General features: G+C 37.0%; 1 protein-coding gene across 1 annotated transcript in view; it reads left to right on the top strand.

Moving 5' to 3' along the window:
* The window catches only part of sppl3 (signal peptide peptidase 3), a 40,669-nt gene extending 15,210 nt beyond the window's left edge, over positions 1-25,459 (top strand). The window contains exons 2-10 of the mRNA XM_067398108.1: positions 9,238-9,315; positions 11,517-11,608; positions 11,803-11,922; positions 12,061-12,139; positions 16,183-16,295; positions 16,429-16,535; positions 17,289-17,643; positions 19,972-20,081; positions 23,196-25,459. Of these exons, the coding sequence (XP_067254209.1) occupies positions 9,238-9,315; positions 11,517-11,608; positions 11,803-11,922; positions 12,061-12,139; positions 16,183-16,295; positions 16,429-16,535; positions 17,289-17,643; positions 19,972-20,081; positions 23,196-23,267 (1,126 nt within the window). The 3' untranslated portion in view covers positions 23,268-25,459. The remainder of the gene's footprint in view (positions 1-9,237; positions 9,316-11,516; positions 11,609-11,802; positions 11,923-12,060; positions 12,140-16,182; positions 16,296-16,428; positions 16,536-17,288; positions 17,644-19,971; positions 20,082-23,195) is intronic.
* Positions 25,460-27,062: the final 1,603 nt, after the last annotated feature.

Raw genomic sequence — 27,062 nt, 5'->3', positions numbered from 1 at the left:
TATGAAAGGTGTAGTTCTCTCTAAAGGTGTGTCCACTGGCTACTACGGAGATGACGAGGCAGCATCGTCAACTTCATCTTTGCAGCTGAAACTGACTCAGAAAACACTAGTTTATTAATAAATAATTAAAATTCCTCCTTGCTATTTTTACATTCATAATCATTACTTTTCCCAGTGCTTTCCGGCAAGATTTGTGCGCTTGAGCGCAGTATCATATGTGGGGGGTGGAATATATTTAATAATTAAATTATTACAAATGCAATTAGTTAGTCAACTAGAAAAATCTTTAGTTGGGGGCAGCCCTAGTTAAATCTTATTCTGTTGTATAGAACTGAATGAAGAATAATATATTGATATTGATATATAGATTGCTTTAATATTATTTTAATGTATTTTCTGTCCAATTTTGGTGTTACTTTGAATAAAAGTGTGGTCATTTTGTTTTATTGGCTTTTATTTTTAAAATTCAGATTCAGTTAAATTATTGAATTTAATTAAAAGTCTAATAATAATAATAATAATAATAATAATAATAATAAAATAAGTATACAAATTTTTTTTAAATAAGTCATTTTTGGTTTTCAAAGTTTCATTTAGGTGCATCCCTACAAATTTGTGTAATCTTAAGGTATCAGCGGTCATATGTCGCTGTGAAAGATAAATGAGGTAATGAGATCTAGAGAGGGAAATGCCTGCTCTTGAAAGCTGTGGCATGGTGCCACTTCTGCCAATCTACTGGCAATAGGCTGATAATTCATTCAGACATACATGCGCTAAGTGAGCAATCTGACTCAGAGTAGAATGAATTGTACCCTGATGTTAAATATGCAGCAAATAGCTTTTAAAAGAAAATGACTTAAATTGTAGTAGGAAATGCCTTTGTTTCTTGTCATAATTTTTGATTTAAACTGATTTCTGTTTCTTGCTTGGCCTAACTAACAAAAATACATCCACTGAGTGCACGCATACACTACGTGATGTAGTTTAATAGTTTAGACTAGTGCGCATGCATCTTTAGAGTGGACGCTTTAACTGCATGATTTAGTCTATTAAAATGCATTTAGAATGACCCCAGAATTCAAGATAAGGGGCAAAAATGCCCATGTATGTTTTTTTTATATTTATATAATTTAATATAGTTTACCAATATTACATGAAGATCACTATTTTTCTCCTAATATCAGCATGATTACAAATGTGATATTGATTTTATACAATGTACAGTTAAATAAACAAGCAGTTTATATTAATATGTGACTTGCATTTTAGACACCACATCGCCTGTTTCACTCTACTTTGCCAAAGAAAATAGTTTCATACAAAGTCCACAGATTGTTTTGCGTCTCTGAGCAACAATTCCTGTATGAATCAGCCATTTGAATGAATCAGTTGAATCTCAATGACTTGCTCATTAACAGGGACTTGCTGTCACCTCCTGGTGGGTTTAATTTCATATTTAAAGTCATATTTATAAAATGTTTCATTTTATAAATAATTTCAAATAACAGGTTTTAACGTTTTATATTTTCAACATTTCAAAACATTTATGCATCTGTAACTGCTCTTGACTGATTACCTTTAGAAAAAAGCATTGAGCCCTGCAATGTTTTTTGAGCATGTGAACACAATGGCCAGTCAGAGGTGCTTAAGTCAGGATCCACTCAATACGGCAGAGTTTGTTCAGTGTGAGCTCTGTTTGCTAGCAAACCATTTTGTTATAACCAACAGACTATAAACATAATGTAAATAAGAGATTCATTGTGCAGTATAGACAGATTTTTGTTTAACAGATTTTTTTTTTTTTCACTCAGTCAGTGAGCTTGTGCTGTGGGTGAACTGAAGTGATATCAGCTTCATTAATTATAAAGGGAGCGCTCTTTGCTCGCTTTCTATATAACCTGTTCATACTTTGAATAAAAGTTTTTTTTTTTTTTTTTTTTTTTATGCTGCTAAGTACACACGGTTTTTGATGTGACAACCATATTAAAATGCAGAACTGATTTTACCAATGCGATAATGGATGGGACAAAAAAAATCTGATATGTAAAGTAGGCCTGTGCTTTAAGTTTTGCAGTGTAACTGCAATAGACCTGCCACTTGTTCTTACATGTGATGTTTCATTGTTTTACTCTTCATTTGATATTTTTATGCAATATTTACTTAATTCGACAAATATAAGAATACTCCATGCTAATGGTCTAATGTATTATTTACTTTTAATTATTAACAGTATTAATAATTAACTAATTTCATTATTTAAAGGGATAGTTCACCCAAACAAAATTAAAATTCTGTCATCAATTACCCCCTTAAGTATAAATTTCTTTGTTCTGCTGTACATAAAGGAAGATATTTGGAATAATGTTTGTAACCAAGCAGATCTCACCCCTCAGTTGACTACCATAGTAGGGGAAAAAAATACTATGATAGTCAATGGGGGGTCAACATTCTTCCAAATATCTTCCTTTATGTACAGCAGAACAAAGAAATTTATACCGGTTTGGAAGAACTGGAGAGTGAGTAAATAATGACAGAATTTTCATTTTTGGGTGAACTATCCCTATAATGGTTAAATGGTAAAATAAACAATTAAAATTAAATAGTTTTGCTATGGTACCAAAATTGGTACCAGGTACTGTGAAATTTTACTGTATATATCAGAGCTGCATGATTATTCGTTAAAAGTTTGCGATCTCGAATCAAACACCCATGCAATTTCATTCCTAAATGACAATGATTTGCCTCTATTAAACCTTTGACATAATCACAGCGGAACATTCAAATCTGCTCCGTTGATCCAGAGAGAGCATTTATCATGTTACAGGTATGAAACCGCTTCACAAAAGTCTTTTCAGTCACACATTGAGCCTCATTCATGAAACTTTTGTAAATGTATGATTAGAGCTGTCACAATTCCTCTATTAAATTCGAGTACTCAAATCCTCGATTGCAATTTAACCTGCAAAATACCAGAAGTGTCGCATTCCACAGATAAGAATTCATGAACTGCATTTTAACATAACGTAGCATAGTGCTATTGTGAAATCACAAAGGCTGAGAGTAAATCAAACAAATATATGCGTTTTAATTTATTATGTGTGTGCAGGTTACATGTGTCTCAGAGCGTTCCCGTTCACAGTAAATGCTGCTCCACATGAAATCGGTCTATAGTATTGTGTGTGTTTGGGTTTACAATAATTTGTCTAAAATGTAACACAATATTAGCTGCTTATATATTGAACTGTTGTATAAAATCAATATCACATTTGCACTCATGCTATTCAGGACAAAAACAGCACTCCGCAACTGATATTGCGCTCGTTACCAGTGTGATATTGCTTAACTATATCATGATATTAAATATGAAACAAAAACTCATACAGGGGCATTTTTGAATTTTATCTTGAATTTTAGGGGCATTGTAACTATATTCTATAGGCTCCATCATGCAGTGAGCTGTTGACCTGCTTCATGTTTGTCATCAATCAACTGTATGAAATATAAGAAATACAGTAGGTCTGGGTGGGGGTGGGCGCATTAAATGCATTAATAATTTTAACATGTTATTTTTGCCCATAGCTAAATAATCTAATTAGTGACTATATAGTTAAGTCAGCTTTTGCAAAAATGCAATCAACTAACCTGTGTTTTGCCTCCCTGCCCCCTCTCGTATATTTAAAGGGACTGGCTATTGCAACAATCCGCTGTTAAAGTGAACAGAACAGCAGGGACAGTGTTCTGAAATCACCATTGAAATGTCTGGCAGGAGTCAAATCTGAAAGTGTGTCATTGACATGAAAGGTTGCGCATACTTTCTTTTTTTGTGTGCAAAAGAAATTTGTATGAAGCTTGGGAGGATTCAGAGACAAAATCATGTAAATCACAGAAAATGTAATCTTCCAGGACACACCCTTAAGGGACATCTGCAGAAACCTCTTTTCAATCACTGTCTGTCATATTACATCACATCAATATTTCAGCACCTTGAAACAATTTTTAAAAAATTAATTCATTTAAATTTATAAATGAATTGTCTAAATAATAAAGAAACCAGTGTTTTTCAGTCACTTCAATGACACGCTACTGGACCTGTCTTTGATACAGTTTTTATGTCTTTTGTAGAAGTATTATGACTTTCAAATAACTTTTCAGGTAAAATTCTTAATGGTGGGCTAAAACCTTTTTATAGCTAAAATCTAAAACCCTTTCATTTATATGTAAATTTTAAAGACCCCCTGTGGTGAAAATCAAGTTTTTAATGTTTTTTATATGTCTGTGTAGTGTTTTCAATATGCTTTAAGACAAACCATGTGCAAATTCATAAGCACCATTGCTGAGTATTTTATGTTTAAAACTGCAGTAAACCAAAAACCCGCGGTTTGAAATCGTGGGTGTTTGTGACGTCACAGACTACCTTGTAACCAATCACAAAAATGTGCCGGCAGGCTTCAGCATATCATTAACTATGACTGCTCTGAAGCAGGAAAGTCTTGAGATAAGCCAGGTTATCCCGGTAAATTTTCTGTTGATATGAAAAATTATGTAGCTTTATCAATATAGCAAGTCTATTATGATGTTCTGATAAACTATAAGCCTTTCTCCACTGACGTTCTGAGTTGTTCAAAGTGTTTGTAAGGATACTGATTGTTAGAAGGCAGCCGTCTGACTCTGTCTGAGATGAAGAACGGGAACATGGTTTGTGTAACATTAGCAACACGTTATTAGCTGTTTGATAACGTAGTCAATCAAAAGGCTAATCATATAAATTCATATTAATGAATGACAGAACCGGCGCAAGGTCTGTACCAAGTGTGCGAGCGCATTGGGGCTCGCGCATTGGGGCTCGCGCTAAGTAAAGTGACGGCTGACTTGAAGTAAAGCCAATAAAGTTCATGTTTTTGTCCTTCAAAATATTTTAATAGCCTACTATAAACATAGAACAATATTGCTCTGAGCGTGTGCATGTGACCGTGATTTGTGTGCATATTCAGTCAGTGTGTCCCTCACACGTCAAGTTCAGAGAGAGCTATTCAGTCCATTATAAATTTTAGCCTACCTGATAAGTTCGATGGAAGTAAATACGATGGAAGTTCATGCTCATTCAAGGATCTGCATTTGTTTCATGTACGGAGAAGACACGCCTGCGCCTGCAGGATTTCATCCGAATGTTTTTTTTTAAATCTGAAAACTATAACAAAATTGTCAAACATCTATTAGCCTGTTCACAGAGGAAAACGGCTGAGTGAATGGAGGCGGAGCTGATTTGCATATTCATAGATCTGTGTATATTAAATGAGACAAGGGTTTACAAGCTATTTTAAGGCATGAAGATATTTTTTTTTTCACTTGAATTTTTTTAAAAATATGTCATTTTGGTGATCAAAGAGGAGTTTTAAGGGATAAAATATTTGACTAGAGGGGGACTTTAAAGGAACACTCCACTTTTTTTGAAAATAGGCTCATTTTCCAACACCCCTAGAGTTAAACAGTTGAGTTTTACAGTTTTCGATGCATTCAGCCGATCTCCGGGTCTGGTGGTACCACTTTTAGCATAGCATAGTTCATTGAATCTGATTAGACCGATAGCATCTTGCTCAAAAATGACCAAGGAGTTTTTATAATTTTCCTATTTAAAACTTGACTCTTCTGTAGTTACGTTGTGTACTAAGACCGACTGAAAACGAAAAGTTGCGATTTTTCTAGGCCGATATGTCTCTCATTCTGGCATAATAATCAAGGAACTTTGCTGCCGTACCATGGGTGCAGCAAGTGCAATGATCTTAAGCAGCCCCTCTCACAAATGTCTCCATGGTTGAAAGGCACGCTCCCTGTGCAAGCAGGGGGTCACAGCTGCTGTGTAATATCATTGCGCCTGTTGTACCCGTGATACGGCAACAAAGTTCCTTGATTATTACGCCGGAATGAGAGTATAGTTCCTAGTCATATCTTAGTACATGATGTAACTACAGAAGTCAAGTTTTAAATAGGAAAAATATCAGATTAAATGAACTATGCTATGCTATGCTATGCTAAAAGTGGTACCGCCAGACCCGGAGTTTGGCTGAATGGTTTCGAAAACGGTAAAACTGAACTGTTTAACTCTAGGGGAGTTGGAAAATGAGCCTATTTTCAAAAAAAGTGGAGTGTTCCTTTAACAGTTGCAGTGATACACATAACCAAATAGTAATTAGGCTTGTCACTACACCAAATTGTTATAAATTGAACAAAACCATACAGATTTCCATACTGATTTTAGGGGTAATATTATTCCCTTTTTCAAAGTCTTGATTTTGTTTTGAGGGTGTACTAGAATATGTTTGCATGCTTGATTGTTTAAAAAACAATTTTTTTTCAGCTCTGTCTCAAATGCCCCGTTTAGTTCCTATTTCGATTTGGCCCCTCCTTTTGAAATACAAAATATGCTCTGATTGATTAGTTAACTGGCCCAGTTTGTTGTGATTGGCGAACTGCTTATGGCATGTTCTGGATATGTCACGCCCCTTACCATAACTATGAGTTTCATCTGCTCAGGTATAACGATGGTGTCAATTTTGCCATACTAATACGAGCCCAGTTTAGACCCTGAAAATGTTTATGAACAAGAGGTTTGTGTAGAAGCTTTGGAAGCATGGATTTTACAGGAAGTTTCAGAGTGGCAAGTTACTAAGGATCGGTGAACATCGGTCAACGTTCTTACAAAAGCAAGAGCTCTGTAGCTAAACACTACATCAACACTGCAATGTTAGCTAGCAGGCTAACTGAATCAAACAGTTTGCCATTTGTTTACATCATAGCAACAACATAAAACTTATAATTGGAACTGTTAATAGATGACAAACAAGAAATGGTAAAACATACTTACAGGTTGTGATCCATAAACAACTGATTGTACCGACAAAATGGGTATTGTATTTGTGCGTATCAGGCATTGTACTTTCTTAGGTTCTGGAAACTGTCCTTTGTAAAATATGCAGCACACAGATAAAATAATACTTTTTTACCACTGTTTTTTTAAGTTTGTCCACCTTAGGAAGGCCAGACAAAGTAGTTTTGGATCCAGGGTGGAAAAAAACATTCTCTTTGACATGGCAACAACAAGCTACTAAATCAGGTTTTCTCTAGTGCAGCTCAAACCAGGCCTATTAAACCAGGCCTATTTAACCAGGATTATTTAAATGAGTGGCATTGTGACTTCACAAGATCCAGAAGAAGCGTGCTGTAATCCCACTAAGCCATTTTTTTTTAAAAGTGTTGTGAGTGAATATCTCTGTTTGGAGTGGACTTTTTTTCATGCTCAAACAGCAACATTACACACTAACTATAGTTGATATACATAACAGGACCCCTTTAAAATCGAGAAATTAATATTGCCAATCCAAATCTAGTGTCCACACAGCTGACATGTTTAACTGTTGTAGGTTATCCATGTTGTGTTCACAAAATAGATGTTGAACACAGTCAAAATGTGCCATCGGAGAAGTGCTAATTAAATGTCTGTTTCCTTCACTGATTTTGGCCCTACAAAACCATTTCTGGCCAAAATGAAAATAACTGTGTCAGCTGAAAATTGAAAATTTTGGTGCGTCCCTAATAACATTTATTTAAAGTAAAAAAAAAAAAAAAAAAAACTTTATTTTGGTGAGCGCCATACCCTGTAATGAGTTCCTATTTTTATTTTATTGTTTGTATACTTTGTGTAGGATATATTATATATAAAGTTACAGTAATCTCACAACATTATGAAATACATTTATGCCAGTATGTAAAACTACTAATACACTTGTTTTCTTTCATTTTCCATTATTATAATAACATAAATGAATGTAAAAACTGCGTTCAGTGCAATATTCATGATGTACCATTTTTTTCTTTTCATACTATTATGTGCACAAAACGCAATACAAAGAATCTTAAAATGACGTTCGGTTAATAGAAGAACATTGTGCCCTACAACAATGAAGTGCATAATAAAACACCAGGAAAACACAAAAAATAACCAAGAGGATGTTCACATTGAATATGCACTCATATTTAAAGTTTGACCATAATACACTTCTATAGATTTTGTTTGTTAAGCTTGTCTGTTTGTATTTCTCCTCAAGATTCTTACCACTACACACACTGGAGTATTGGATTATAAAATAAAAGCTATGTAGATTTTAAGTTGCTAGTGTGTTTCTGGGTGGTTGGTAGGTGGTGGCTAACTAGCCTAAATCAAAAGAGCCCACCTCCAAGTCTGTATAATATTCTGGTCGGGTCCTTTCTTCCATGCCACTAATTATGCAAATAGTCTATTTAACCTCAGGAATTCAAGATAATAAAGTCAGTTTGAATGGAAATGGCTAAAAAACCACATTTAAGCATTGCATGTGTGGTTTTCTTTCCCAGTGGGCACTTGTGATTTTGAAACATTGTGGCAGTCAGAGTTCAGTTGAGCTGTTTTATAGGGTTTTTGGGTCCAGACGGCCCTCACAGGGCCTGCACACATTCCTCATGCCTGCCTTTGAACCGAAGCTGAGGGGCAGCCCATCACACCCCATCCACAAACGCCTCTCGTCCTCTTCGCCTCGCTTTTTGTCCGTTCTACGGTCTGGATGTACATCTATTCTGTGTTTCTGGATCATTACGTATAGAGTCGAGGTTAGGCCTGTGTGTGACTACTAATGTGTTTTTCCTCAAACCATTTATTGTCCATAGTAAAGCGTGTCGTTTGAGGATAAGGTCAGAGCTCCGTCCTACTTTTTCTTGCTCTCGTTTTCTTTATTCATACATGCTTCTTCATTAATGCACACAATCAAGTCCGCTGTTTTTGTTCACAGCCTCACATTATTTATCCAGCAAACAAACTGTCACTTGCTCACTGTAATTATATTTTAAGAGTCTGCTTAGCACACAGCGTACAACCTGACCTCTTTCTATAAAAGCTTATTTACAAAAGGCAAAAGCAGGTCTCAAAAGACGCTCGGCGGAGCTCAGGGAGGGTGAAAATGCCGTAACACGAGACATTTCTCATACACAACTCGGTAACAGCTCAACCAGACTGAGCTTTGATTCATGTTTCACCCACACACTTGGGTCAATAGCTTATGTTGTGAATAGTGAGCACATTGAAGTGCAGGGTTTGAACCAGGAAAGGTCGTTACAGGGTGACAATCTCTGTGTCCGATGTATGACATACCCATCCTTTTGTTGTTGTTTTGTTGTGGAAAACAATAACTTCCTTTCTCCTCTCCTCAGGGCGTACTCCCTTGTGGACTCCAGCCAGGTGTCAACCTTCCTCATTTCCATCCTTCTCATCGTGTATGGCAGCTTCAGGTGAGGTCTCATCTCTTCTGCTGCAGACCTCAGGCCTCTGCAGTTAGGATTGAACCAGTGCTGTGTTGCCATGTGCGTGTTTTGCATGTACAAACGTAGTCATTTTGTATTCTATTGTATGATTTTTGAGCATTGTTGAATTAAGTTGACTTTAAACGTCATCATGTCACCAAATATTATCAGTAATGTCTTTAAAATTAATGAATTTATAGTTATCATGGATAATTTAATGTATGATGTATAATTTCCTAATATTATTGAAAATTAAAATAAGTAAAAGTTTTAATGAAAAATATATTTATATGAAAACTCCCTTTCTCTTTGTAGGGAAATATAATTAATATTTTTTATATTTTATATACATTATCGTACGAAGGTTTGGAGATTTTTTTAAAAAAAGAAATCAATACTTTTATTTAGCAAGGATACATGAACTTGATCAAAAGTGACAGTGAAGTCATTTATAATGTTAAAAAATATTTGTTTCTTATAAATTCTGTTCTTTTGAACTTTCTATTCATCAAAGAATCCTGAAAAAAGGATCATGTGACACTGAAGACTTGAGTAATGCTGGAAATTCAGTTTTGCATCACAAGAATAAATTACATTTGAAAATAAATTGTATTAAATTGTAATATTTCACAATATTTCTTTTTTTTTTTTTTTTACTGTATTTTTGATTAAATAAATGCAGCCGTGGTGAGCAAAATAGTTTCTAAAACATTAAAAATTATTTTGAACCTGTGTGTTCACAAATATTTATTATACAGGGAAGTACATTTAAAAAATTCTAAAATATTTACATTTTTCTTTCAGTTTTTTTTTTCTTTTTCTTTTTTTTGGTACATATGTTTTTAAATGCTTATAAAATGTGTTGTTTTATGTGATGTAGCCAATTTACTTTATCATAACCGTGAAAAACAAAATTTTCTTGCCTGTGTTAGCAGAAAAAAAATCTTTACTCTTGGAACCTGGGCCTTTTAAATATATCTGTTGAATGAATCAGTGGGCAGAGTTGTTTTTCTAGATGACAAATTTAATTTGTTGTAAAAGAACTTGAAGCTGTCAGGTACAGAAGTGTCGATTGTTTATCTGATGAAGCCTTGAAAATATATCTTTCCAAATTTTCAGTGGACAGCAACTCTCATAATCATGGACTCTGAAAGTTTGATGTAGCTAAAACAGTATGACATATTAAAACGTAAAGATGCAACGGTCAAAGTTTTTTGCTCCAAACACACGATTGGCAACCGACCGTTTTATTTATTTATTTATTTTTTTTTTTTTTCGGAAGATCTCTGTTCCGGACTTATACACAAGCTGCATCGTAATATTTCAGCACAAATTCCATTTTGAGAAATTATTTCAAAGTCTGTAAACAGGATGTTAACACAGGCCAGAGATGGGGCATGCTGAAGACTGATGCAAAGAGGAGTGGAAGGCATAGACATGCCAGCAGAGAAAATACTGGACCAGGCACAGCAAGCTCACTGTTCGCCATGCTCAAAATATTGGAAAAATATAAATATTGAATTGGGGGTGGGTGTTTATATGAATGTATCTCTGAATAGAACTGACTGTCTTCAGAAAAGTTTTGATGGGATTTTCTTTTTCACTTCCCTCCATATAATACCTATTAAAGCAGTGTTTACAAGTGCAGGGGACGCTATATCGCTGCCTTTCCATAAGCGCCATCTACTGTCAGAGAGTGAATTTGCATTTTAATTCTGTCCATCTTCTGTTTTTGTTCTGTGCAGCTATGTCTAATGTAGCATAATTGCACAAAGCTAAAGTCAGACCATACTGTTTTTGCTTTAAATTTTGAAATTATACACTCAAATTTAAATAAAAAACAACTGCTCATGCAGAGATTTCCTCTAATTTCAAATGGCTACAGATATTTTTTATTAACACCAGTTTGGCCTGTAGTAGTTCAAATAAACAAAACATATTTGCTTAAACAAACAAAAAAACAACTGTTATTGGAAATAGCCCATTTTCTTGTTAAAAAAAAAAAAAAAATGGAATTGGCCATTAAAAAGGACTGTTTCATTTGTCTTCAAATTAAATATGCCATCTGTGACTTGTCAAAACCCCAGACGTCGAGCAGTAAGCTTTGGCATCCTGGTTCTGTCCACTGGTGGTTCACTTAGGGGCCAGAGAAATTGGGGATTGTGTGTAAACTGTCTCTGTCCACACAGGTCATTAAACATGGACTGTGAGAACCAGGAGAAGGACAAGGATGGAAACCCCACAACCAATGGCTCTTTCAACAATGCCAACTCTAACAACAGTGAGTCCTGAACTAGTTACTAGTCATGAGCCAAGAAAGTGATTAAAACTGCTATAATTACTTCTGCTTCATTAATCACACTAGAAATGGAAGGTGGAGTGCGTTATGGGATACAGTATGCTGTTGCAGTAGTATGTTAGTATGCTCTTCTAAGCAGAACCTGAATCCTCTAATAAGAATGTGTATTTGCACAGGTATTCAGACCATAGACTCAACACAGGCGCTGTTCCTGCCCATCGGAGCCTCAGTGTCTCTGCTCGTCATGTTTTTCTTCTTCGACTCCGTTCAGGTGGTGTTTACCATATGCACTGCAGGTACGTGCCGCATGCAAACGCACCAGTAACCTTCCACCACTCCTTTCTCACACTGACCTAGTTCATACACTGCGCCATGTCACTGCACTGTAGCATGCTTGAGTAATATTTACGTAATTGTTTGTTTTTCCTCAACAGTTCTAGCAACCATCGCATTTGCATTCCTACTGCTGCCGATGTGCCAGTATCTGACCAGACCTTGCTCCCCACAGAACAAGTAAGAAATGTTTTCTCACTCATCAGAGCATTTTGCTGTAGTTACCTTAGTTCCCATGTCAACAAACTGTTTCTTATTGGGATTCAGATAAAAATCTTGTGACATTCACTCATTGAGTTAAATGTGTCCCTCATTAGCATGTTCTACATAATGTCTAATGATGAATAACTGATGACGGATATTTATAAATAATAGTAAAAATGTAGATAGAATTTTTTATTATTATTATTATTATATCTACATTTAATTTTATATTAGTTTTTGTTTAAAATAATTAAATGTAAATAATTATAATAATAATAATGTGTATAGAAATGTAAACCTTTTAGCAATAATAAATTGTCTTCTGTTTTTCTGAACAAAGAAATGTAACTGTTAACAATAACTGTTATTTATTTTCTTTTCTTATATTTTCTTTTTCTCATTATGTGGATGCCAACACATGTCAAAAGGGACGACAAGTATGGACAAATAAATAACTTTTTATTTTAAATTTGTTGAGTTTGTCAGAATTGAGCATAGTCAATGTCACATTTGCTTAGGTTTGAATATTGACTTAGAAATAGCACAGATTTGAAATATTTCTTTGTTTCTATATCATAAGTTTACATTTGTCAAATTCCTAAACTTTTTATTTCCAGGTGTTAATAGACATATGGATACCAGTGTATATAAAAAAAAGTTTTTATTTAGCCTAAAAGGGGTAGTTTACCCCAGTGGTTCTCAAAGTGTGGCGACGAGAAGACTACGAAGCTGAGCTTGTGACATGCTGTAAAAAGAGCTCACTGCAGCCACTGATTATATATTGTTCTGATCTATTATTCTTTCTTACTGTTATATTTTAAATGACTCAATGGCTTTACAAAGTAAATTGCATGCGACAAACTATTGCATGCGTTTTTTATTGCACATTTTTCAATTTAAAAAATATTTTCATTTTTATAGCTTTTAGTGAAATTATTTGGTAGTCAGGTGGGGGGGGCTCCATATTTTTTTAAAGGTTTAAAGGGGGGCATGTCCAAAAAAGTTTGAGAACCACTGGTTTAACAAAAATGACATTTTTGTCTTCATTTATTCACCCTTAAGGTGTTCCAAACCTGTATGAATTTCTTTCTTCTGCTGAACACAAAAGAAGATATTCTGAAAAATGTCATGCTTCTATAGTATGGGGGGAAAAATTCTATGGAAGTTAAAGGGTACATAACACACACAGTATCTTGAGTACCTATAGTAGTAGTGCATCCTTCATATCTCCAAAAAGTCTTTAGTTTTATCATATTTGTAAAAGAGATATGCTGAACCGAGTCTTTCCGAAAAAAGCCGAGCTCCTGGAGGCGTGCCGTGGGCAGAGCTAAAGAACGTGCACATCTTTTACGTAGCGATCGTCTGCAAGCTGCGACATCATTGTAAATAAAAAGAAACAAAAGCATTTGCGTTGTTTACATTATATGCACTTGCACGCCGATTGCCAACAAAACAGACATTTGATGCAGTTTTGCTCAACGCCCGTGATCTGCAATTTTCCAGCGTCAAACTGACGTGTTTACAAAACATTTGTCGCCGAAATTCTGGGAACAAACAAACATGTGTGCACAACTCTGTTGCTACCCCAGAAAAACAAACTGCATCCACTGTTCCCTTAAAGCTGGGTTCTTTGGGAAGCTAAACAAGGTTATCTTTCCCTCACAACCAAAAACGCACTTCGTTGAAAAATCTCTCGGCTTCCATAACCCGAACGAAGCGTGCTGATGGGTGTGCTCTTGTTCTCGCTCTGGGTGATGTGTGCGCTCGATTGTCAGGGAGAAGTGCCCATACAAAGAATTCCCCCCTTTATTATGTAATACAGGGCCATACTTGGAAAAAAAACTTTCCGAAACTTATCTGAATCTGGAAGGATTGTATTTGGCACAGAAATACTCCATTAAACGTCCAACTCGTGTTTTGAAACTTTGGCCATTAGGGGTGTAACGATATATCGCAGTATGATATTTCGCGATGCAAAAATGTTACGATATGCATCGTAGAGTGATGGCGATACTTTTACGATATGACGGCAGTCTAATCTTATTGGTTGAGCTGCCGATGTGACCTACTCTGCAAAGTGTAGGCTGCAATGAGAGAAGCCGGGTTGTCACCGCATATAAGGGTGTGTCTCAATCAGCTCTCTTGTTCAGTAAGTGTTTCGCGCACACATCGAATCTTGCAAGCAGGTTTAAACATTTCTCGCGTCAGTCTCTTGCTTGGTCGCGTGAGAAAAGTCGTGGCTTTCTTTCACCGCAGTGCCACAGCAACAGCTGTGCTCACAGAAAACCAAAAGATGCTTGCGATGCTTTGCTTTAAGAAGTTTTGTGGGGCCGCTCACATATTGCGTCTTTTCCGCATGCAAGTCAGTTATTTCAAATGTAGTAACGCGGCAACCGCGCCCATAATGGAAGCAACACGGTCGCGACGCACATGCGGTGCGTTTTCCAGGCGCATCGAGATGAAAAATTATCAACTTGTCAGAATGCCGCAAGTGCACCGCAGGCCATGTGACAAGAACCAACCGATCAGCTATGGCCTTTCCGTAACAAAATCTCAGCCGAACAGCTGTACAGGGTGGTTTTTACATCTCATCTCCATAAATATATCCAGTAGTAAAAGTAATCCAAGGGCTAGAAATAATTTTTTATCCTTTGCTGAAACTTGATCCTCTTGGAGAGCGCAGTTCATGGTTGCATTGCAATGACCGACGCCATGGGAGCACTTTGGAAAGAAGCAGCGGTGTGGCCGCACCTTCCACGCATTTTTAGACTCTGATTTCTGAATTCTAAGTTTTTCAGTGACAGACAGACCTATTCAGCTGTTATTTTGAATACAGAAGGTTTTTATTAAACCTGAAGTGTGATCTTGTATGTACAAGGAAAATTTTTGTTTTTTAAATAAATCTAATTTCAGTTTCTTTTTGTTCGTATCGCGAACTCAGTATCGTGATACGTACCATATCGTGACCTGAGCGTATCGTTACACTCCTTTTGGCCATGCTTAGCTCTTTAACAGTGTAAATAAGACAGAAAGCATGAAATAGCATTAGAACCCCCAGCCCCCCTTTAATGGGATCCCATCAACTGTTCTTCATTCTTCAGAATATCTTCTTTAGTGAAGAAGAAAAAAAAAAATCATACATGTTTTGGAACAACTTGAGGGTGAGTAAATGATAACAGAATTTTCATTTTTGGGTGAACTATTCTTAGACTGAACATTTTACCTCATGGCGTATTTTAACTGAATTACTTGAGAATCTCACCTGAAAATCCGGTAACATCAGCAGTCTTCCTCCACACAGCTGTGGTTCATGACGTATAATTCAGCAAAAGTTACATATGCTTTCGAACTGAGGTTAGTATATGAAAAAATGTCACAACAGGGCAAAATGAAAGATTAGAAAAGGCTACTTCTTTTTTAATACATTTTTTCCTGTTTAGACTTTATTCAAGCTGTAAAACTATGAATGTAAAACTAAATGCATCTCCACAGGGTAAAGTCAATATGTACAATAATGACAATGTAGGAGAAATATAATGTAATTTAATAGAAAACTATGTTGAGGGTGCTCTGGCGCAGCAGGATTTTGAACCGCCTCATGTGATGTACACTCATAGAAAACAACAAATTTTAACCATGTGGCGCAATGCTACGCTGCGCTTCTTGTCTGGTGTGCGATCCCTTTTAACACCCAATGCAATTTATTAACACTTAAAAGATATTTTTTGTCTGATAGAATGTTCCAAATCTTACAAAATCAGCTTTTAAAATATTTTTTTTGAAACCGATAATGCTCATGTTTGTTCGTAGGGATTTTTGTTTCGGCTTTGCTTAATCTCACAGTGTAATCTAGAATCTGATCTTTTTGCTTTGGGTGAAACAATCCTCTTGTGTATTAATGGACAACTGTGTTAGAAATCAGATGCTGGGGTGTGAAAAAGAGCCTCATGTCCCAACCAAGTGACGTGTGGTTGGTAGTGTATTCAGCATGTGAGCCAGCGTGTCTCTTTTGTCTCCAGGATCTCGTTCGGCTGCTGTGGCCGCTTCACGTTGGCGGAGCTGCTGTCTTTTTCTCTCTCTGTCATGCTGGTCCTCATCTGGGTGCTGACAGGCCACTGGCTGCTCATGGACGGTGCGTCAGCATGCTGTTACTCTGTTTGTGTGTGTGTGTGTGTGGGAAGAAAATGTAAACATGTCCTCTGATTTACTTTTCTGTATGGAGTGGTGTTATTTTGCTCATAATATTGTGTTGTTGTTTCCTGCAGCGCTTGCCATGGGTCTTTGTGTGGCCATGATCGCATTTGTGCGGCTGCCTAGTCTCAAGGTGTCATGCCTGCTGCTGTCAGGCCTCCTCATTTATGATGTGTTCTGGGTAAGCAAATTAATGCAACAAGTCATACTGGTTCCTAGGGATGGTGTTAAGTCTTTAAATCACGCCATGACTAATTCACAGTAACTGTATATGCACTACCAGTCTAAGGTTTTATAAAGGTTTTATAAAGTTATAAAGTTGCCCACCAGCATTTTTGATCATTCTCAAATATTTCATGGGCCCCAGATTATTAAAATGAGTAAAAAGTTCTTCTTTGTCTTGACTGTTCAGGAAACATCCTGCTCTGTATTTACACATCTTCAATGTTTCTTTGTCACTCTCGCATGCAAATAATATAAAGCAATTACACTGACACACGTCTTTCCTCACATGTTATATACTGCTGTACTGCTCCACCCTGTTGATGTCATAAACCTTATAATTGCAGCTCACGAGATTGTTACAAAAACATTCAAGGGGTTCCTGTTAAAACGGATTACTTATTCGCTTGCAAGTCAGAAGCTTATTACTTAAAGAAATGCACCTGGGGTTAAGTGCCATTTGGGTGGCAACCTGCAACCCTTTGATGTCATTCCAGATTTGTAACCACAAGATCACACCAACCCCTTAGTACATCAAATCCTGAAATGTGTTCCCCATTCCACCCCGGTGCTAACTGTCAAACCTTTTCCTCAGTGTGGAAAATCACTCCAAACACGCTTACGCAAGCCTGACATCACTCTCTCTCAGCGTCTTAAAACAGCAGGGCAAGCTGGTCTGTCCCTCAGACTCATCTCCCTCCCTCTCCCATAGGTCTTTTTCTCCGCCTACATCTTCAACAGCAACGTGATGGTGAAGGTGGCCACGCAACCTGCTGACAATCCCCTTGACGTACTCTCACGCAAACTACATCTGGGCCCTGGCATGGGACGGGACGTCCCACGCCTCTCCCTGCCCGGCAAGCTGGTGTTCCCCAGCTCCACCGGCAGCCACTTCTCCATGCTGGGCATCGGCGATATTGTCATGCCAGGCCTGCTGCTATGTTTCGTGCTTCGATACGACAACTATAAGAAGCAGGCCACTGGAGAAGTGCCCGGACCAGCCAACATGTCCGGCCGCATGCAACGGGTTTCCTACTTCCACTGTACCCTCATTGGTTACTTTGTTGGTATGTATCACAACTTAATCTTCCAAACACACCCTCCTATTAAAGTGCTAGTTCACCAAAAATGAAAATTCAGTTATTTACTCACCCTCAAGTTGTTCCAAACCTGTATACATTTCTTTGTTCTGCTGTACACAAAAGAAGATATTTTGAAGAATGTAGAACAGTTGATGTGATCCCATTAAATGAGGGCTGGGGGTTCTAATGCTATTTCATGCTTTCTGACTTATTCACACTGTTAAAGAGCTAAAAAGTTGAACGTTTGTAACCAGGCACCATAGAGTACCCCAGGGATGACATGTTTTTGTAGGCCAACCCGGAAGTTAGCGGCGCACGGGTTCCCTCGATTGAAAGCCTATGCATTTTCCCCATAGACTTTTGGAAAATCACAGAAAATAATCTGTGTTTAACAAAGGGTTATGACACTTATACGTTTTGTCTATCAAGATAATCTTTACAAGTTAACGCAACATTTATAGATTTTGAAGCCTAAATAAAGTCGTCAGATATAAAAGGCTAACAGTAGGCTATAAACGGACTACAGCACACCATGGTCAAGGATCAACGTCACCATCGCCAAACTTTATTTAAAAAACAACTTTATTTAAAAACATGCTCGCTGATTATGATCTGTGCTGTGTATGAATACTTATCCATTTTTTCATGAGAAATGCTGTCCAAATGTCCTGTTTTTAATGATGACGTCTAAAGTCCCCGCCAAATGAAGTAGTCCCTTTTAGCAATTTGTTAGCAACCGCTGTTTTTAAGACACAGTAAAGGTTTAAAAAATCACAAGTGGGTTATAACTGGTGTGTTTTATGTCATAAATCAAAACGTGAAAGTATTTAGAGGCTTTGTTAACCACAGACCTTATTTCAGGCGATTTAGCAAAAACCCATTCAAGAAACCCATAGACTTTACGCCGTTGGAACCGGAAGTCCTAAAATGCTAACTCGCTTCCGGGTTTTGCCTACAAAAAAAATATTTTATCAATAGAAATCTGTCCAATCTGTTGGTTGGTATATCCGTCTGTCTGTTGTTCTACCTGACTCTTTGTCTTGCTATCTATCGGCCTTATCAGTGCCGGGCGGTATGACCAAAAATCTTGTAATCTTTTACCAAAGTATTCCTTAAGGGCTGAAATACACTACACAACTTTTGCTAGGATTTTTTGCACTGCATTCTGATTGCACAGACAAGAATGTACACTACAGTGGCAGAGCTCCGCTCAAAACGCTACAGCACCTCTGTTTAATTAGTTTTTTCCCCAGCATACTGGCAGTATAATCACATATACACAATTACAGTTGGAAAAATGCAAACTTTGTTTCCGAATGCCCGAAGTAAAGATACAGTGTCATTTTCAAAAAACATTTCAACAAAGCCAGCCAATTCACAATGAAATACATGTCAAAACTGCTATATTTAACATGCATATGAAAAGTTCCATTGCAAGCCGGCTCATACACACACCGTCATTCATCTTGAAATCATATAATTTGATTTGTGTCTTCTGATTGGTTCTTCTTTGGACTTAGAGGCTTTTGCGGACAAAGCAAAGTGACATTTAGCAGATTCTGCCAATGAACCAATATTTCTGAATGGGCTGATTCCAGGATTTAGCGGATTTAAAGCAAAAGTATTTGGTATACTATGTGCCGAGAGCATTCGTTCAATATGATCTCATTTTTGACGGATGTGCCGTTTAGTGGCTTTCGCATCTGAACTTCATATAACAACTTTAATGCATACAATGTGTAAGCCTTATGATTTAAGCACTTAATCCACCAGAAACGTGAGGACCATCAGCATATTTGAAACAGTTGTGAGAGATGTCACCACCTGCTTCTCAAATCAATTGGTTGCCACCTGGAGTTTTTTGCTTGATATTTGCAAGTTGAGCATCTCTGAACTTTTGACCGCTCTCTGCCACTCACCAAACTTTTTAACCACACAGGTTATCTTTTTATCCTCATAACCTAAACTCCAGCTTACTTGTTAGTGTTTTCAGATCATCCCCGCTTCTTCCGCAGTGTAGAGAAAAAGCGCATGTGCATGGTTGCCAGATTGCAAAGATTATGTAAATCACCAGTTTTCTTTTAACAGAAAAGCTCTGATCGGAGGATTTGAATTCTTTAAATCTGGCAACCGCAAACATGAACGCTTGTATTGGCTTGTAAAGAATATTCTGTAATTTTGTTTCCTGACAAAAACAAAGTTATTTTGGTCAAGTTTTTATTTTTTTTAACTACATTTCAGTCTCGCAGTTTCTGTGAGTGATTGCATGTTGACTATTTCATTGTTTGATGATTCTCTCTCTTCCACTCTCAGGTCTGTTGACAGCAACGGTGGCCTCTCGTATTCACCGCGCGGCCCAGCCTGCCCTACTGTACCTGGTGCCCTTCACCCTGCTGCCTCTGCTCACCATGGCCTACCTGAAGGTATGTCAGTTTGTGCCAAAACCAGAAATTCCAGAGAGTTGAGATATGCCTTATTTCTAGGAACATCAAAACAGTGTCAACTTCATTTCGCAGAATTGTCATTTGCCCACTTGTTCAGAAACAATGCAGAAGTCTATATCGGATCATTTTCCGGTTATTTGAGCAGGGTGTGTGCCATATCCATAACACTGCGCTGCATTATTTATGCTCTAGCACATACACCTATGTACGTCTCTGCGGGTACTTCACATTCCTTCTATTGAGGCTTCAATTTTACGCCGGTTTCTTTTCACTGTGGCAGATGTTTTGTTCTGCATGTGCAACATAATATGATCAGTTCTGTGTAGTGCCGTCGCCATAGCAGCAGCCTCCCTTTTCCATGGAAACGAACACTTTTGGAAATGTTTTTACACATGCAAGTTGAAATGCTGCTCCAGTAGCTGGATGGAGCTTTACCAGCTTTGACTTGTACACAATGGATTAAAATAATGTGCCATATGACTGTTTAAAACACTACACTTCTTTGGTGTCAAAGTATGCGGTAGTACCTGTTGGATGTGTGATAACCATCAAGAAGATAAAATCTTTTCCTTTATAGAATGTTGTGTGTGCCTAAAAACAGAAGTAGGCAAAGCGAATTAGCATTAGAACAAATTTGATTTGAATCTCATCTTCTCAAACAGGAAGCTGTGTTTTTCCACGTAGGTGTCTTATTTAAATTGTGTGTGTGTGTGTGTGTGTACTAATTAGTGTAAGGAGAAGCACACAGGTTTGTGCTGTTTTCGTCAGCGCTTCTGTACAATTGAACCTATTATTGAAACATTTATGACTGTTAATAACGATATTTCTTGATGTGCAAACATAGTAGAGAAGGTGAGCTTGTTGACAAAGCAAAATGTTTGTCTGTTTAATCGTTAACAACAAAAGGACATAATTATGGTGTGTAAATTGATCCGCACAGGTTTGTGCTGTTTTTAACTTGCATATTTGTTTAAGAACAACATTGATGGTAGCATAAACACTGTGCACAAGCCTCTTGTAACTCAGAGTATAACAATATAATAGGACTGGCTGTCAAACCTGACGTGACACATTAAATGTACTGAGAAAAATGGCACAATTATCTTACTTTCTGTAATGCTGCTGCAGTCCCACTGACATTTACTATAATTTGTGGCAGTACGTTTGTGATCTCTGGTGTGCACTTAGTGTAATATTCAGATAATGGGTCAAATGAATGTGCAGAAATGAAGGACACTGAGACATTTTATTTTGTTGTGAAAGGATGTTTTTATCACATGCATGAGTTCATTCACATAGACAAATGAATTAAACAGTGTACTTTATTCATCTAATCAAACACATTTCAGACCAGATATAGCAGATGGGAAATTATATTTTAAACGCTACTTATTATATACAGTATATTTACAAGAAAGATAAAAACGTTACTAAACAAAAAAAATTTAGGGAACATCTTCTGATTTAACTATATTTTTATAGAAATTTATTCTATTTTTTACTTGGAACAATATTTTTTTTTCTTATACATTTTTCATTACATAAGTCTGTATTTAGTTTTATTTACATTTTTGTGCATTAAAAAGAATTGACCTATTCAACAAAATAAATAATGAATAGGTTATTATAATAATAATTATTATTATTATAATATTTTGTACTTGAACATTTAGTTTAGTATATATTCAGCTTTATTTCGGTGCTTAAATATGGACGTCAACAAATGTTTAGTTGGTCAATATTTTATTATTATTATTATTATATAACAACAAACAATATAGTAAAATTACAAATAATAACAATGAAATATTGACCTATTATTTGTTTTAATAAGTCAACAATTTATGCTCAAATGTAAATTAAACCTTAATATAGACCAATGCAATGAAAAATGTAAAAGAAGATAAAAATTAATAATTGTAATTTAAAATGATTGATTACTGCTTTTTTATTACCATTATTACCATTCTTTTATTTATTCAATTAAAAAAAAAAAAACCTCATTGACCATCGAGGAGAAGCTTGTAAATATGATAGGGCTGGATGGTTATGGCCAAAAAAATAAAAAAAAATTATCCAGATAATGTTCAAGTTAGTCGATATTGATAATTATGACAATGAATGTCAAATCTTTATTTCTTTCAAGTTTAAAGGCAGGTTTTTGCTCCTAAGTGAAAGCTGTAGAAACCAGACTGTTATTAGTGGTTTTAAAGGTTTGCAGTGCAGGCTGCAATATTAATGTTTTGTCTTTTGCACATTTGACAGTAGTTGTAGCTTATGTTAGGATGCAGATATAAATTTGTTCATTAAAGGGGTCATGAAACCCCATTTCAGCAGCAGTCAGTTCTCACCACAGTTTTAAAAAATGCTACAAAAGTGAGCGTGGAGGGGGAAGAGGCTGACGACACAGCAATGGCTTCTGATTCAGGCTCTCATTAAAAGCATCAAAGCTTCCCACAAATGCACGCAGCAAATTACCATTACACTCTACACTATATACACATGGTTTTGTAGTTTGACCTTAAATTACACAAATACATATCCTGTGACCGCTATAAAATAAATGCACAGCCGTTCACATTTGTTCTCTGTATCGAAAATATATGAACACCCTCTTGCATCTTTGAGGCTTATTTTTGCTGTTTTTATAAGCCTTTTGATCGGTAAAGACTAGTTACGCTCAGTGTGGTTGAATCGCGTTTGTGTCGAAGACTCATGTGACACAGAAAACTTATGCGACAAACTCTTACAAAGCAAAAACGAACACTCATTTTGATCCATTACTTCATCTCTCACTTACTGTACGTGATCTCCAGTTTGAAACATCTGTCAGAGGATATCGACGCATGTTGTCGTGAATAATTAACTGAGGCATCTTCTCGCAGGATAAGGACGTGCATTCACATGAATAATTATGAGACACAGATGAGTCGTTGCTGTACTCTATAGTACAAGAAAACCTTACATCCTGTGACGTTCACATGAAGACAAATTTAAACCCAGAAGTTGAGAAGATGTGGCTCTGTCTTTGTCATGTGACATCACTTTCAGTGTGAATTGATTGTAATTGTTTCCATGTCTGTCTCTCCACAGGGAGACCTGCGGCGCATGTGGTCCGAGCCCTTCCATGCCAAGTCCAGCAGCTCCCGCTTCCTGGAGGTATGATGCTGCTCTGACTAGCACAGGTTCCCACCCACCCACCCACTGGAGAGAGAGAGAGAGAGAGAGAGAAAGAGAGGTCGGAAGAGAGGAACTGCACTCGTCTTCTCGTCATCCCTCATTCCTGTTGTCATCCTCCAGCCAGCGGATGAACAGACGTACGCGGACTTCACTGCCAGATGGATTCATGCACTCCACACGTCTCCGTACTCCTCAATCCTTCTATAGTTTCTGTCTTTTTTTTTCTCCCCCTCATCCTCTTTTCTTTCTCAGCTCCATTCCATGTTTGTCACGCCATCTCTCTTTCTCTCTTTCTTCTATCCCATCATCCCTTTCCTATTCTACTTAACTCATTTACACTTTACCGGATCGGTCTTTTGTCTGGACGTGACCGGAGCCCCTTTGAGCTCCGAGTGTGTTTCCATTTGTACCGTTTGGCACCATTTATGGATTTACAGACTGAGATTTCTTTATTTACTGCTCTAAACGAACTGTGGTTGAGGAACGCAGATTCTGCCACAGCTTGGGATGACGACGACCCTATAAGGGACCAGCACACAGTAGAGGACAGCGTTGTTTTCCCCCCTCCCTTCCTTCCTTCCTTCCTTCCTTCCTTCCTTCATTCTCTCTTCCTCTTTCCCTTTCTGATAATACCCCTCCCGCATCTACCCCACCCGTCTCCCTCTCTAACAACCCCTTCCTTCGCAGAAACATGTATTTTATTTAGAAAGATTTTATTCTTGGCATATACAGAAATGATGCATTATAAATTGTGGGGGCGTACAGCTCTATGTATATATGTGTACACATGTATTGGGGGTTATCATGTCGAGGTGTGCGTGAGATCGCGTGCGTGTGCGAACAAGGGCAAGGGCTTTTAGATCTCAACGGAGTCATAAACGAAACGCGCAGATGGGAAATATTTTTGTTTCTTTCCTTTCTTTTCCCCCTGTGAATGAGTCGTAACAGCTCAGCCTAGGTCACTTTTTTGCGTGATGTACATCCTCTTCCATAAAACATTGCATATGGACCATTTGTGCAAGTTGGCTCTTGAAGAGAAGGCTGTGCTTGTGATTATGTCTGTGTTTATGTATGAATGTATGCCATTACCTCCATGGGCTCTGGATGGACCACTGAAGATGAACTCTATCACGCTCCTGGAGGGAATCTTTAAGGATTGTACTCCATTATTTAAGGCCAATCCCCCCCCCCCCAAATTAGTATTTTAAGCATTAATTTTTGTTTGTAGTCATTCCTTCAACACAATTGGCTGATGAAATGATGAAACTGGAATTGAGGAGTGAGTTCTGTGGGATTGAGTGTGTGTATGTGTGTGTAATGTTGTAGAAAATAATGCATTTTGCTGGCTCAGTCTGTTGAGGTTTGCTTTTTGGTTTCTTTTCTTTTTTCTTTTTTTTTTTTACCTGTTACCTGTTTTTTAATCTGTTAGTTGTCTGGCCTTGCATGTCAGTTGTACAGCGTGTCGTTCTTCAAAGCTGCGTTTTCAGGGCATCCGCACTTGTGCGACACTCTGAAACTCTGAGACGCAGACACGGGGTCGTGGACAAACAGTCGCACAAGAGAATTTATAAAATGGAGAGGGGGGCAACGAGTCCGGACCGCTCTGACCCCCGCGGCCGGCATGGACCTCGCGCAAACATTGGCAGTGCGTTGCCTAAATATTCAGTATGAACATATGCCTGGCGTTGGGACACAGTTAACCTGAGCATCACGGACATTGTTTTACCCACAAACCTCCTCACTGTCCCTCTGCCACCCTTATAGACATTACAAGAAAAAAGAGAACAATATAAATGACGATCATGGTGATTGTTTTGAAAATAAACTCAGATGTTCATTTTTTTTTTTTTTTTTTTTTTTTTTTTTTTTATGGAAGATTGCTTTTGTTTTGTTCCCATTGTTTGTATTTTTCTCAACTTTCCCATTTAATGCTGTGGATTTTCATTTTGTACTTCGAACTTTTTTTTTTTTCTTCCATCGTTCTCCCTGCCTGTAGAGGGCGCTAAGCTCTTTTTGGTTATCAACATTAACAGCCAAAAGGATTCTGTATAAAAATTTGAATAAATTAAAAGGTGTAGTGAAATGTGGATCCAAATGAGCTGTACTGAAAACATTTCAGCTCTCATAACCTTCCCTATCTTCTCCTCAGTCAGGATTCTGCTGTAAATAAACATGACTCTAACTGTATGTTCAAGTGGTCTCCTTTCCTAGTGTAGCAACGGGACATTTATTATTAGTGCTGTTTGCCTAGGCGAACATACTAACTACTATTAATATTTCATTATTATTATTATTATTATTATGTCATTTTATCGCGAGTTAGAGATCTGAACAAACCTAACATTTTAAGTATTGATGTCGTAAATTTTATTTTTTTTCTGGTCAAAAAAAAAAAAAAAAACGTGCATGGAAAGAGGGGACGTCACGTGACCCATACCTACATAACAGGGCTGAGCTCAAATCACTAGTAACTTGGATGATGCAGAGGTAAGTAACATAAATCTTATTGGTTCTTTAACTGAGTTCGGAAGTTGTGGGACATATTATCACAAATTTAATGGTTTGAGATATATTCAAATATAATCTTCATTTTTTTTTTAAAAAAAGAAATAAAAAAGCCTGCTAAAAGATCTTCATAATCCACGAATGTGTCATGAATTCCCAGTAAGAGGAGAGAAATAATATATTTTTAGGATGATTGTCGTCGTCTTAATTTTATTCCCGAACATAAAGACACTTGTAGTACAGTCAGTCCTGACGGAAAAAAAAAACTGCTATTGTCTCTTTTAGTTGGTCGTTAGTTGCTTAAATTTAGCCACTATAAGACTGTATAAGAACTAGTTCGACTAACTAGCAATTAAACAAGGGGCAATCAGTATTACTTTTCCTATTTAAATTAGACCGATCTAACTTTTTATTAAATGGCCTTAAACGGTTAAAAGAAAATACACAAAATTAAACGACTAACTTAATCAGTTTATGCATCCGGCCACAGCTGGTATTTGTTCCTAGTCCATGATGGTCTTTTAGGTAATTAATTAAACCTTTTAACGAGCTCTCTAAAGTGCTCATTATTATGGTTTTGAAGTCATTAAAATATGCCATTTATGTTATTGTGAATATATAGTCACGCATTTGGTAGACTCTTTTATGGCGTTCACTTTGTGCCCAGAAGGTGGCGCTGTAACCTCACTGAAGCTGTTACAACCACAGATGCATCTGCTGGCGCCGTTATTTTATGATTCTGTGGATATTAATGTTTATTATATATGGTAGAATAAGTATAATTAAATAAGATTGAATCAAACTTAAATATGGAAAATATGAACAGTACGTTTATATTGAGATTATAACCTATAAAATTACTAAATTAATTCGAAAACTTCTTTAAGAATACGCTTCTGAATTAAATGCCTATCTGGCGTTAATAATTAACAGTTTAATTGATTGTCGCGTGATCGCTGGATCGTGACGTCACTTCTCTTGCAGAGACGCGTCGAGGGAAAATGGCCGCCCATTCATGTGATGAGCGCTGAATCAGCTAGTGCAAACACAAGAGAGGCTTACTGAGCTCTGCTGACCTCTCTCTAACACACTAGTGCTCGTGTCAAAAGATTAACAAGAAGGTGAGCGGTGCTTAGGCTAAAGTTTCTTAATACAGCTTTTGTTTAAATTCAAATCTAATATTTGGCTTTTAAAAAAGACTTGGAACAGGCCAATAGGTTTTTGATTGTGCTTTTAATATGATTGACTTTTTGAGAAGAATCAATGTCTTAACGT

This window comes from Chanodichthys erythropterus, chromosome 10, assembly GCF_024489055.1.
Source record: "Chanodichthys erythropterus isolate Z2021 chromosome 10, ASM2448905v1, whole genome shotgun sequence".
Classification (NCBI taxonomy): domain Eukaryota; kingdom Metazoa; phylum Chordata; class Actinopteri; order Cypriniformes; family Xenocyprididae; genus Chanodichthys; species Chanodichthys erythropterus.
Note: the sequence above shows the minus strand (reverse complement) of the source record. Positions and strands in the feature narration are given on the sequence as shown.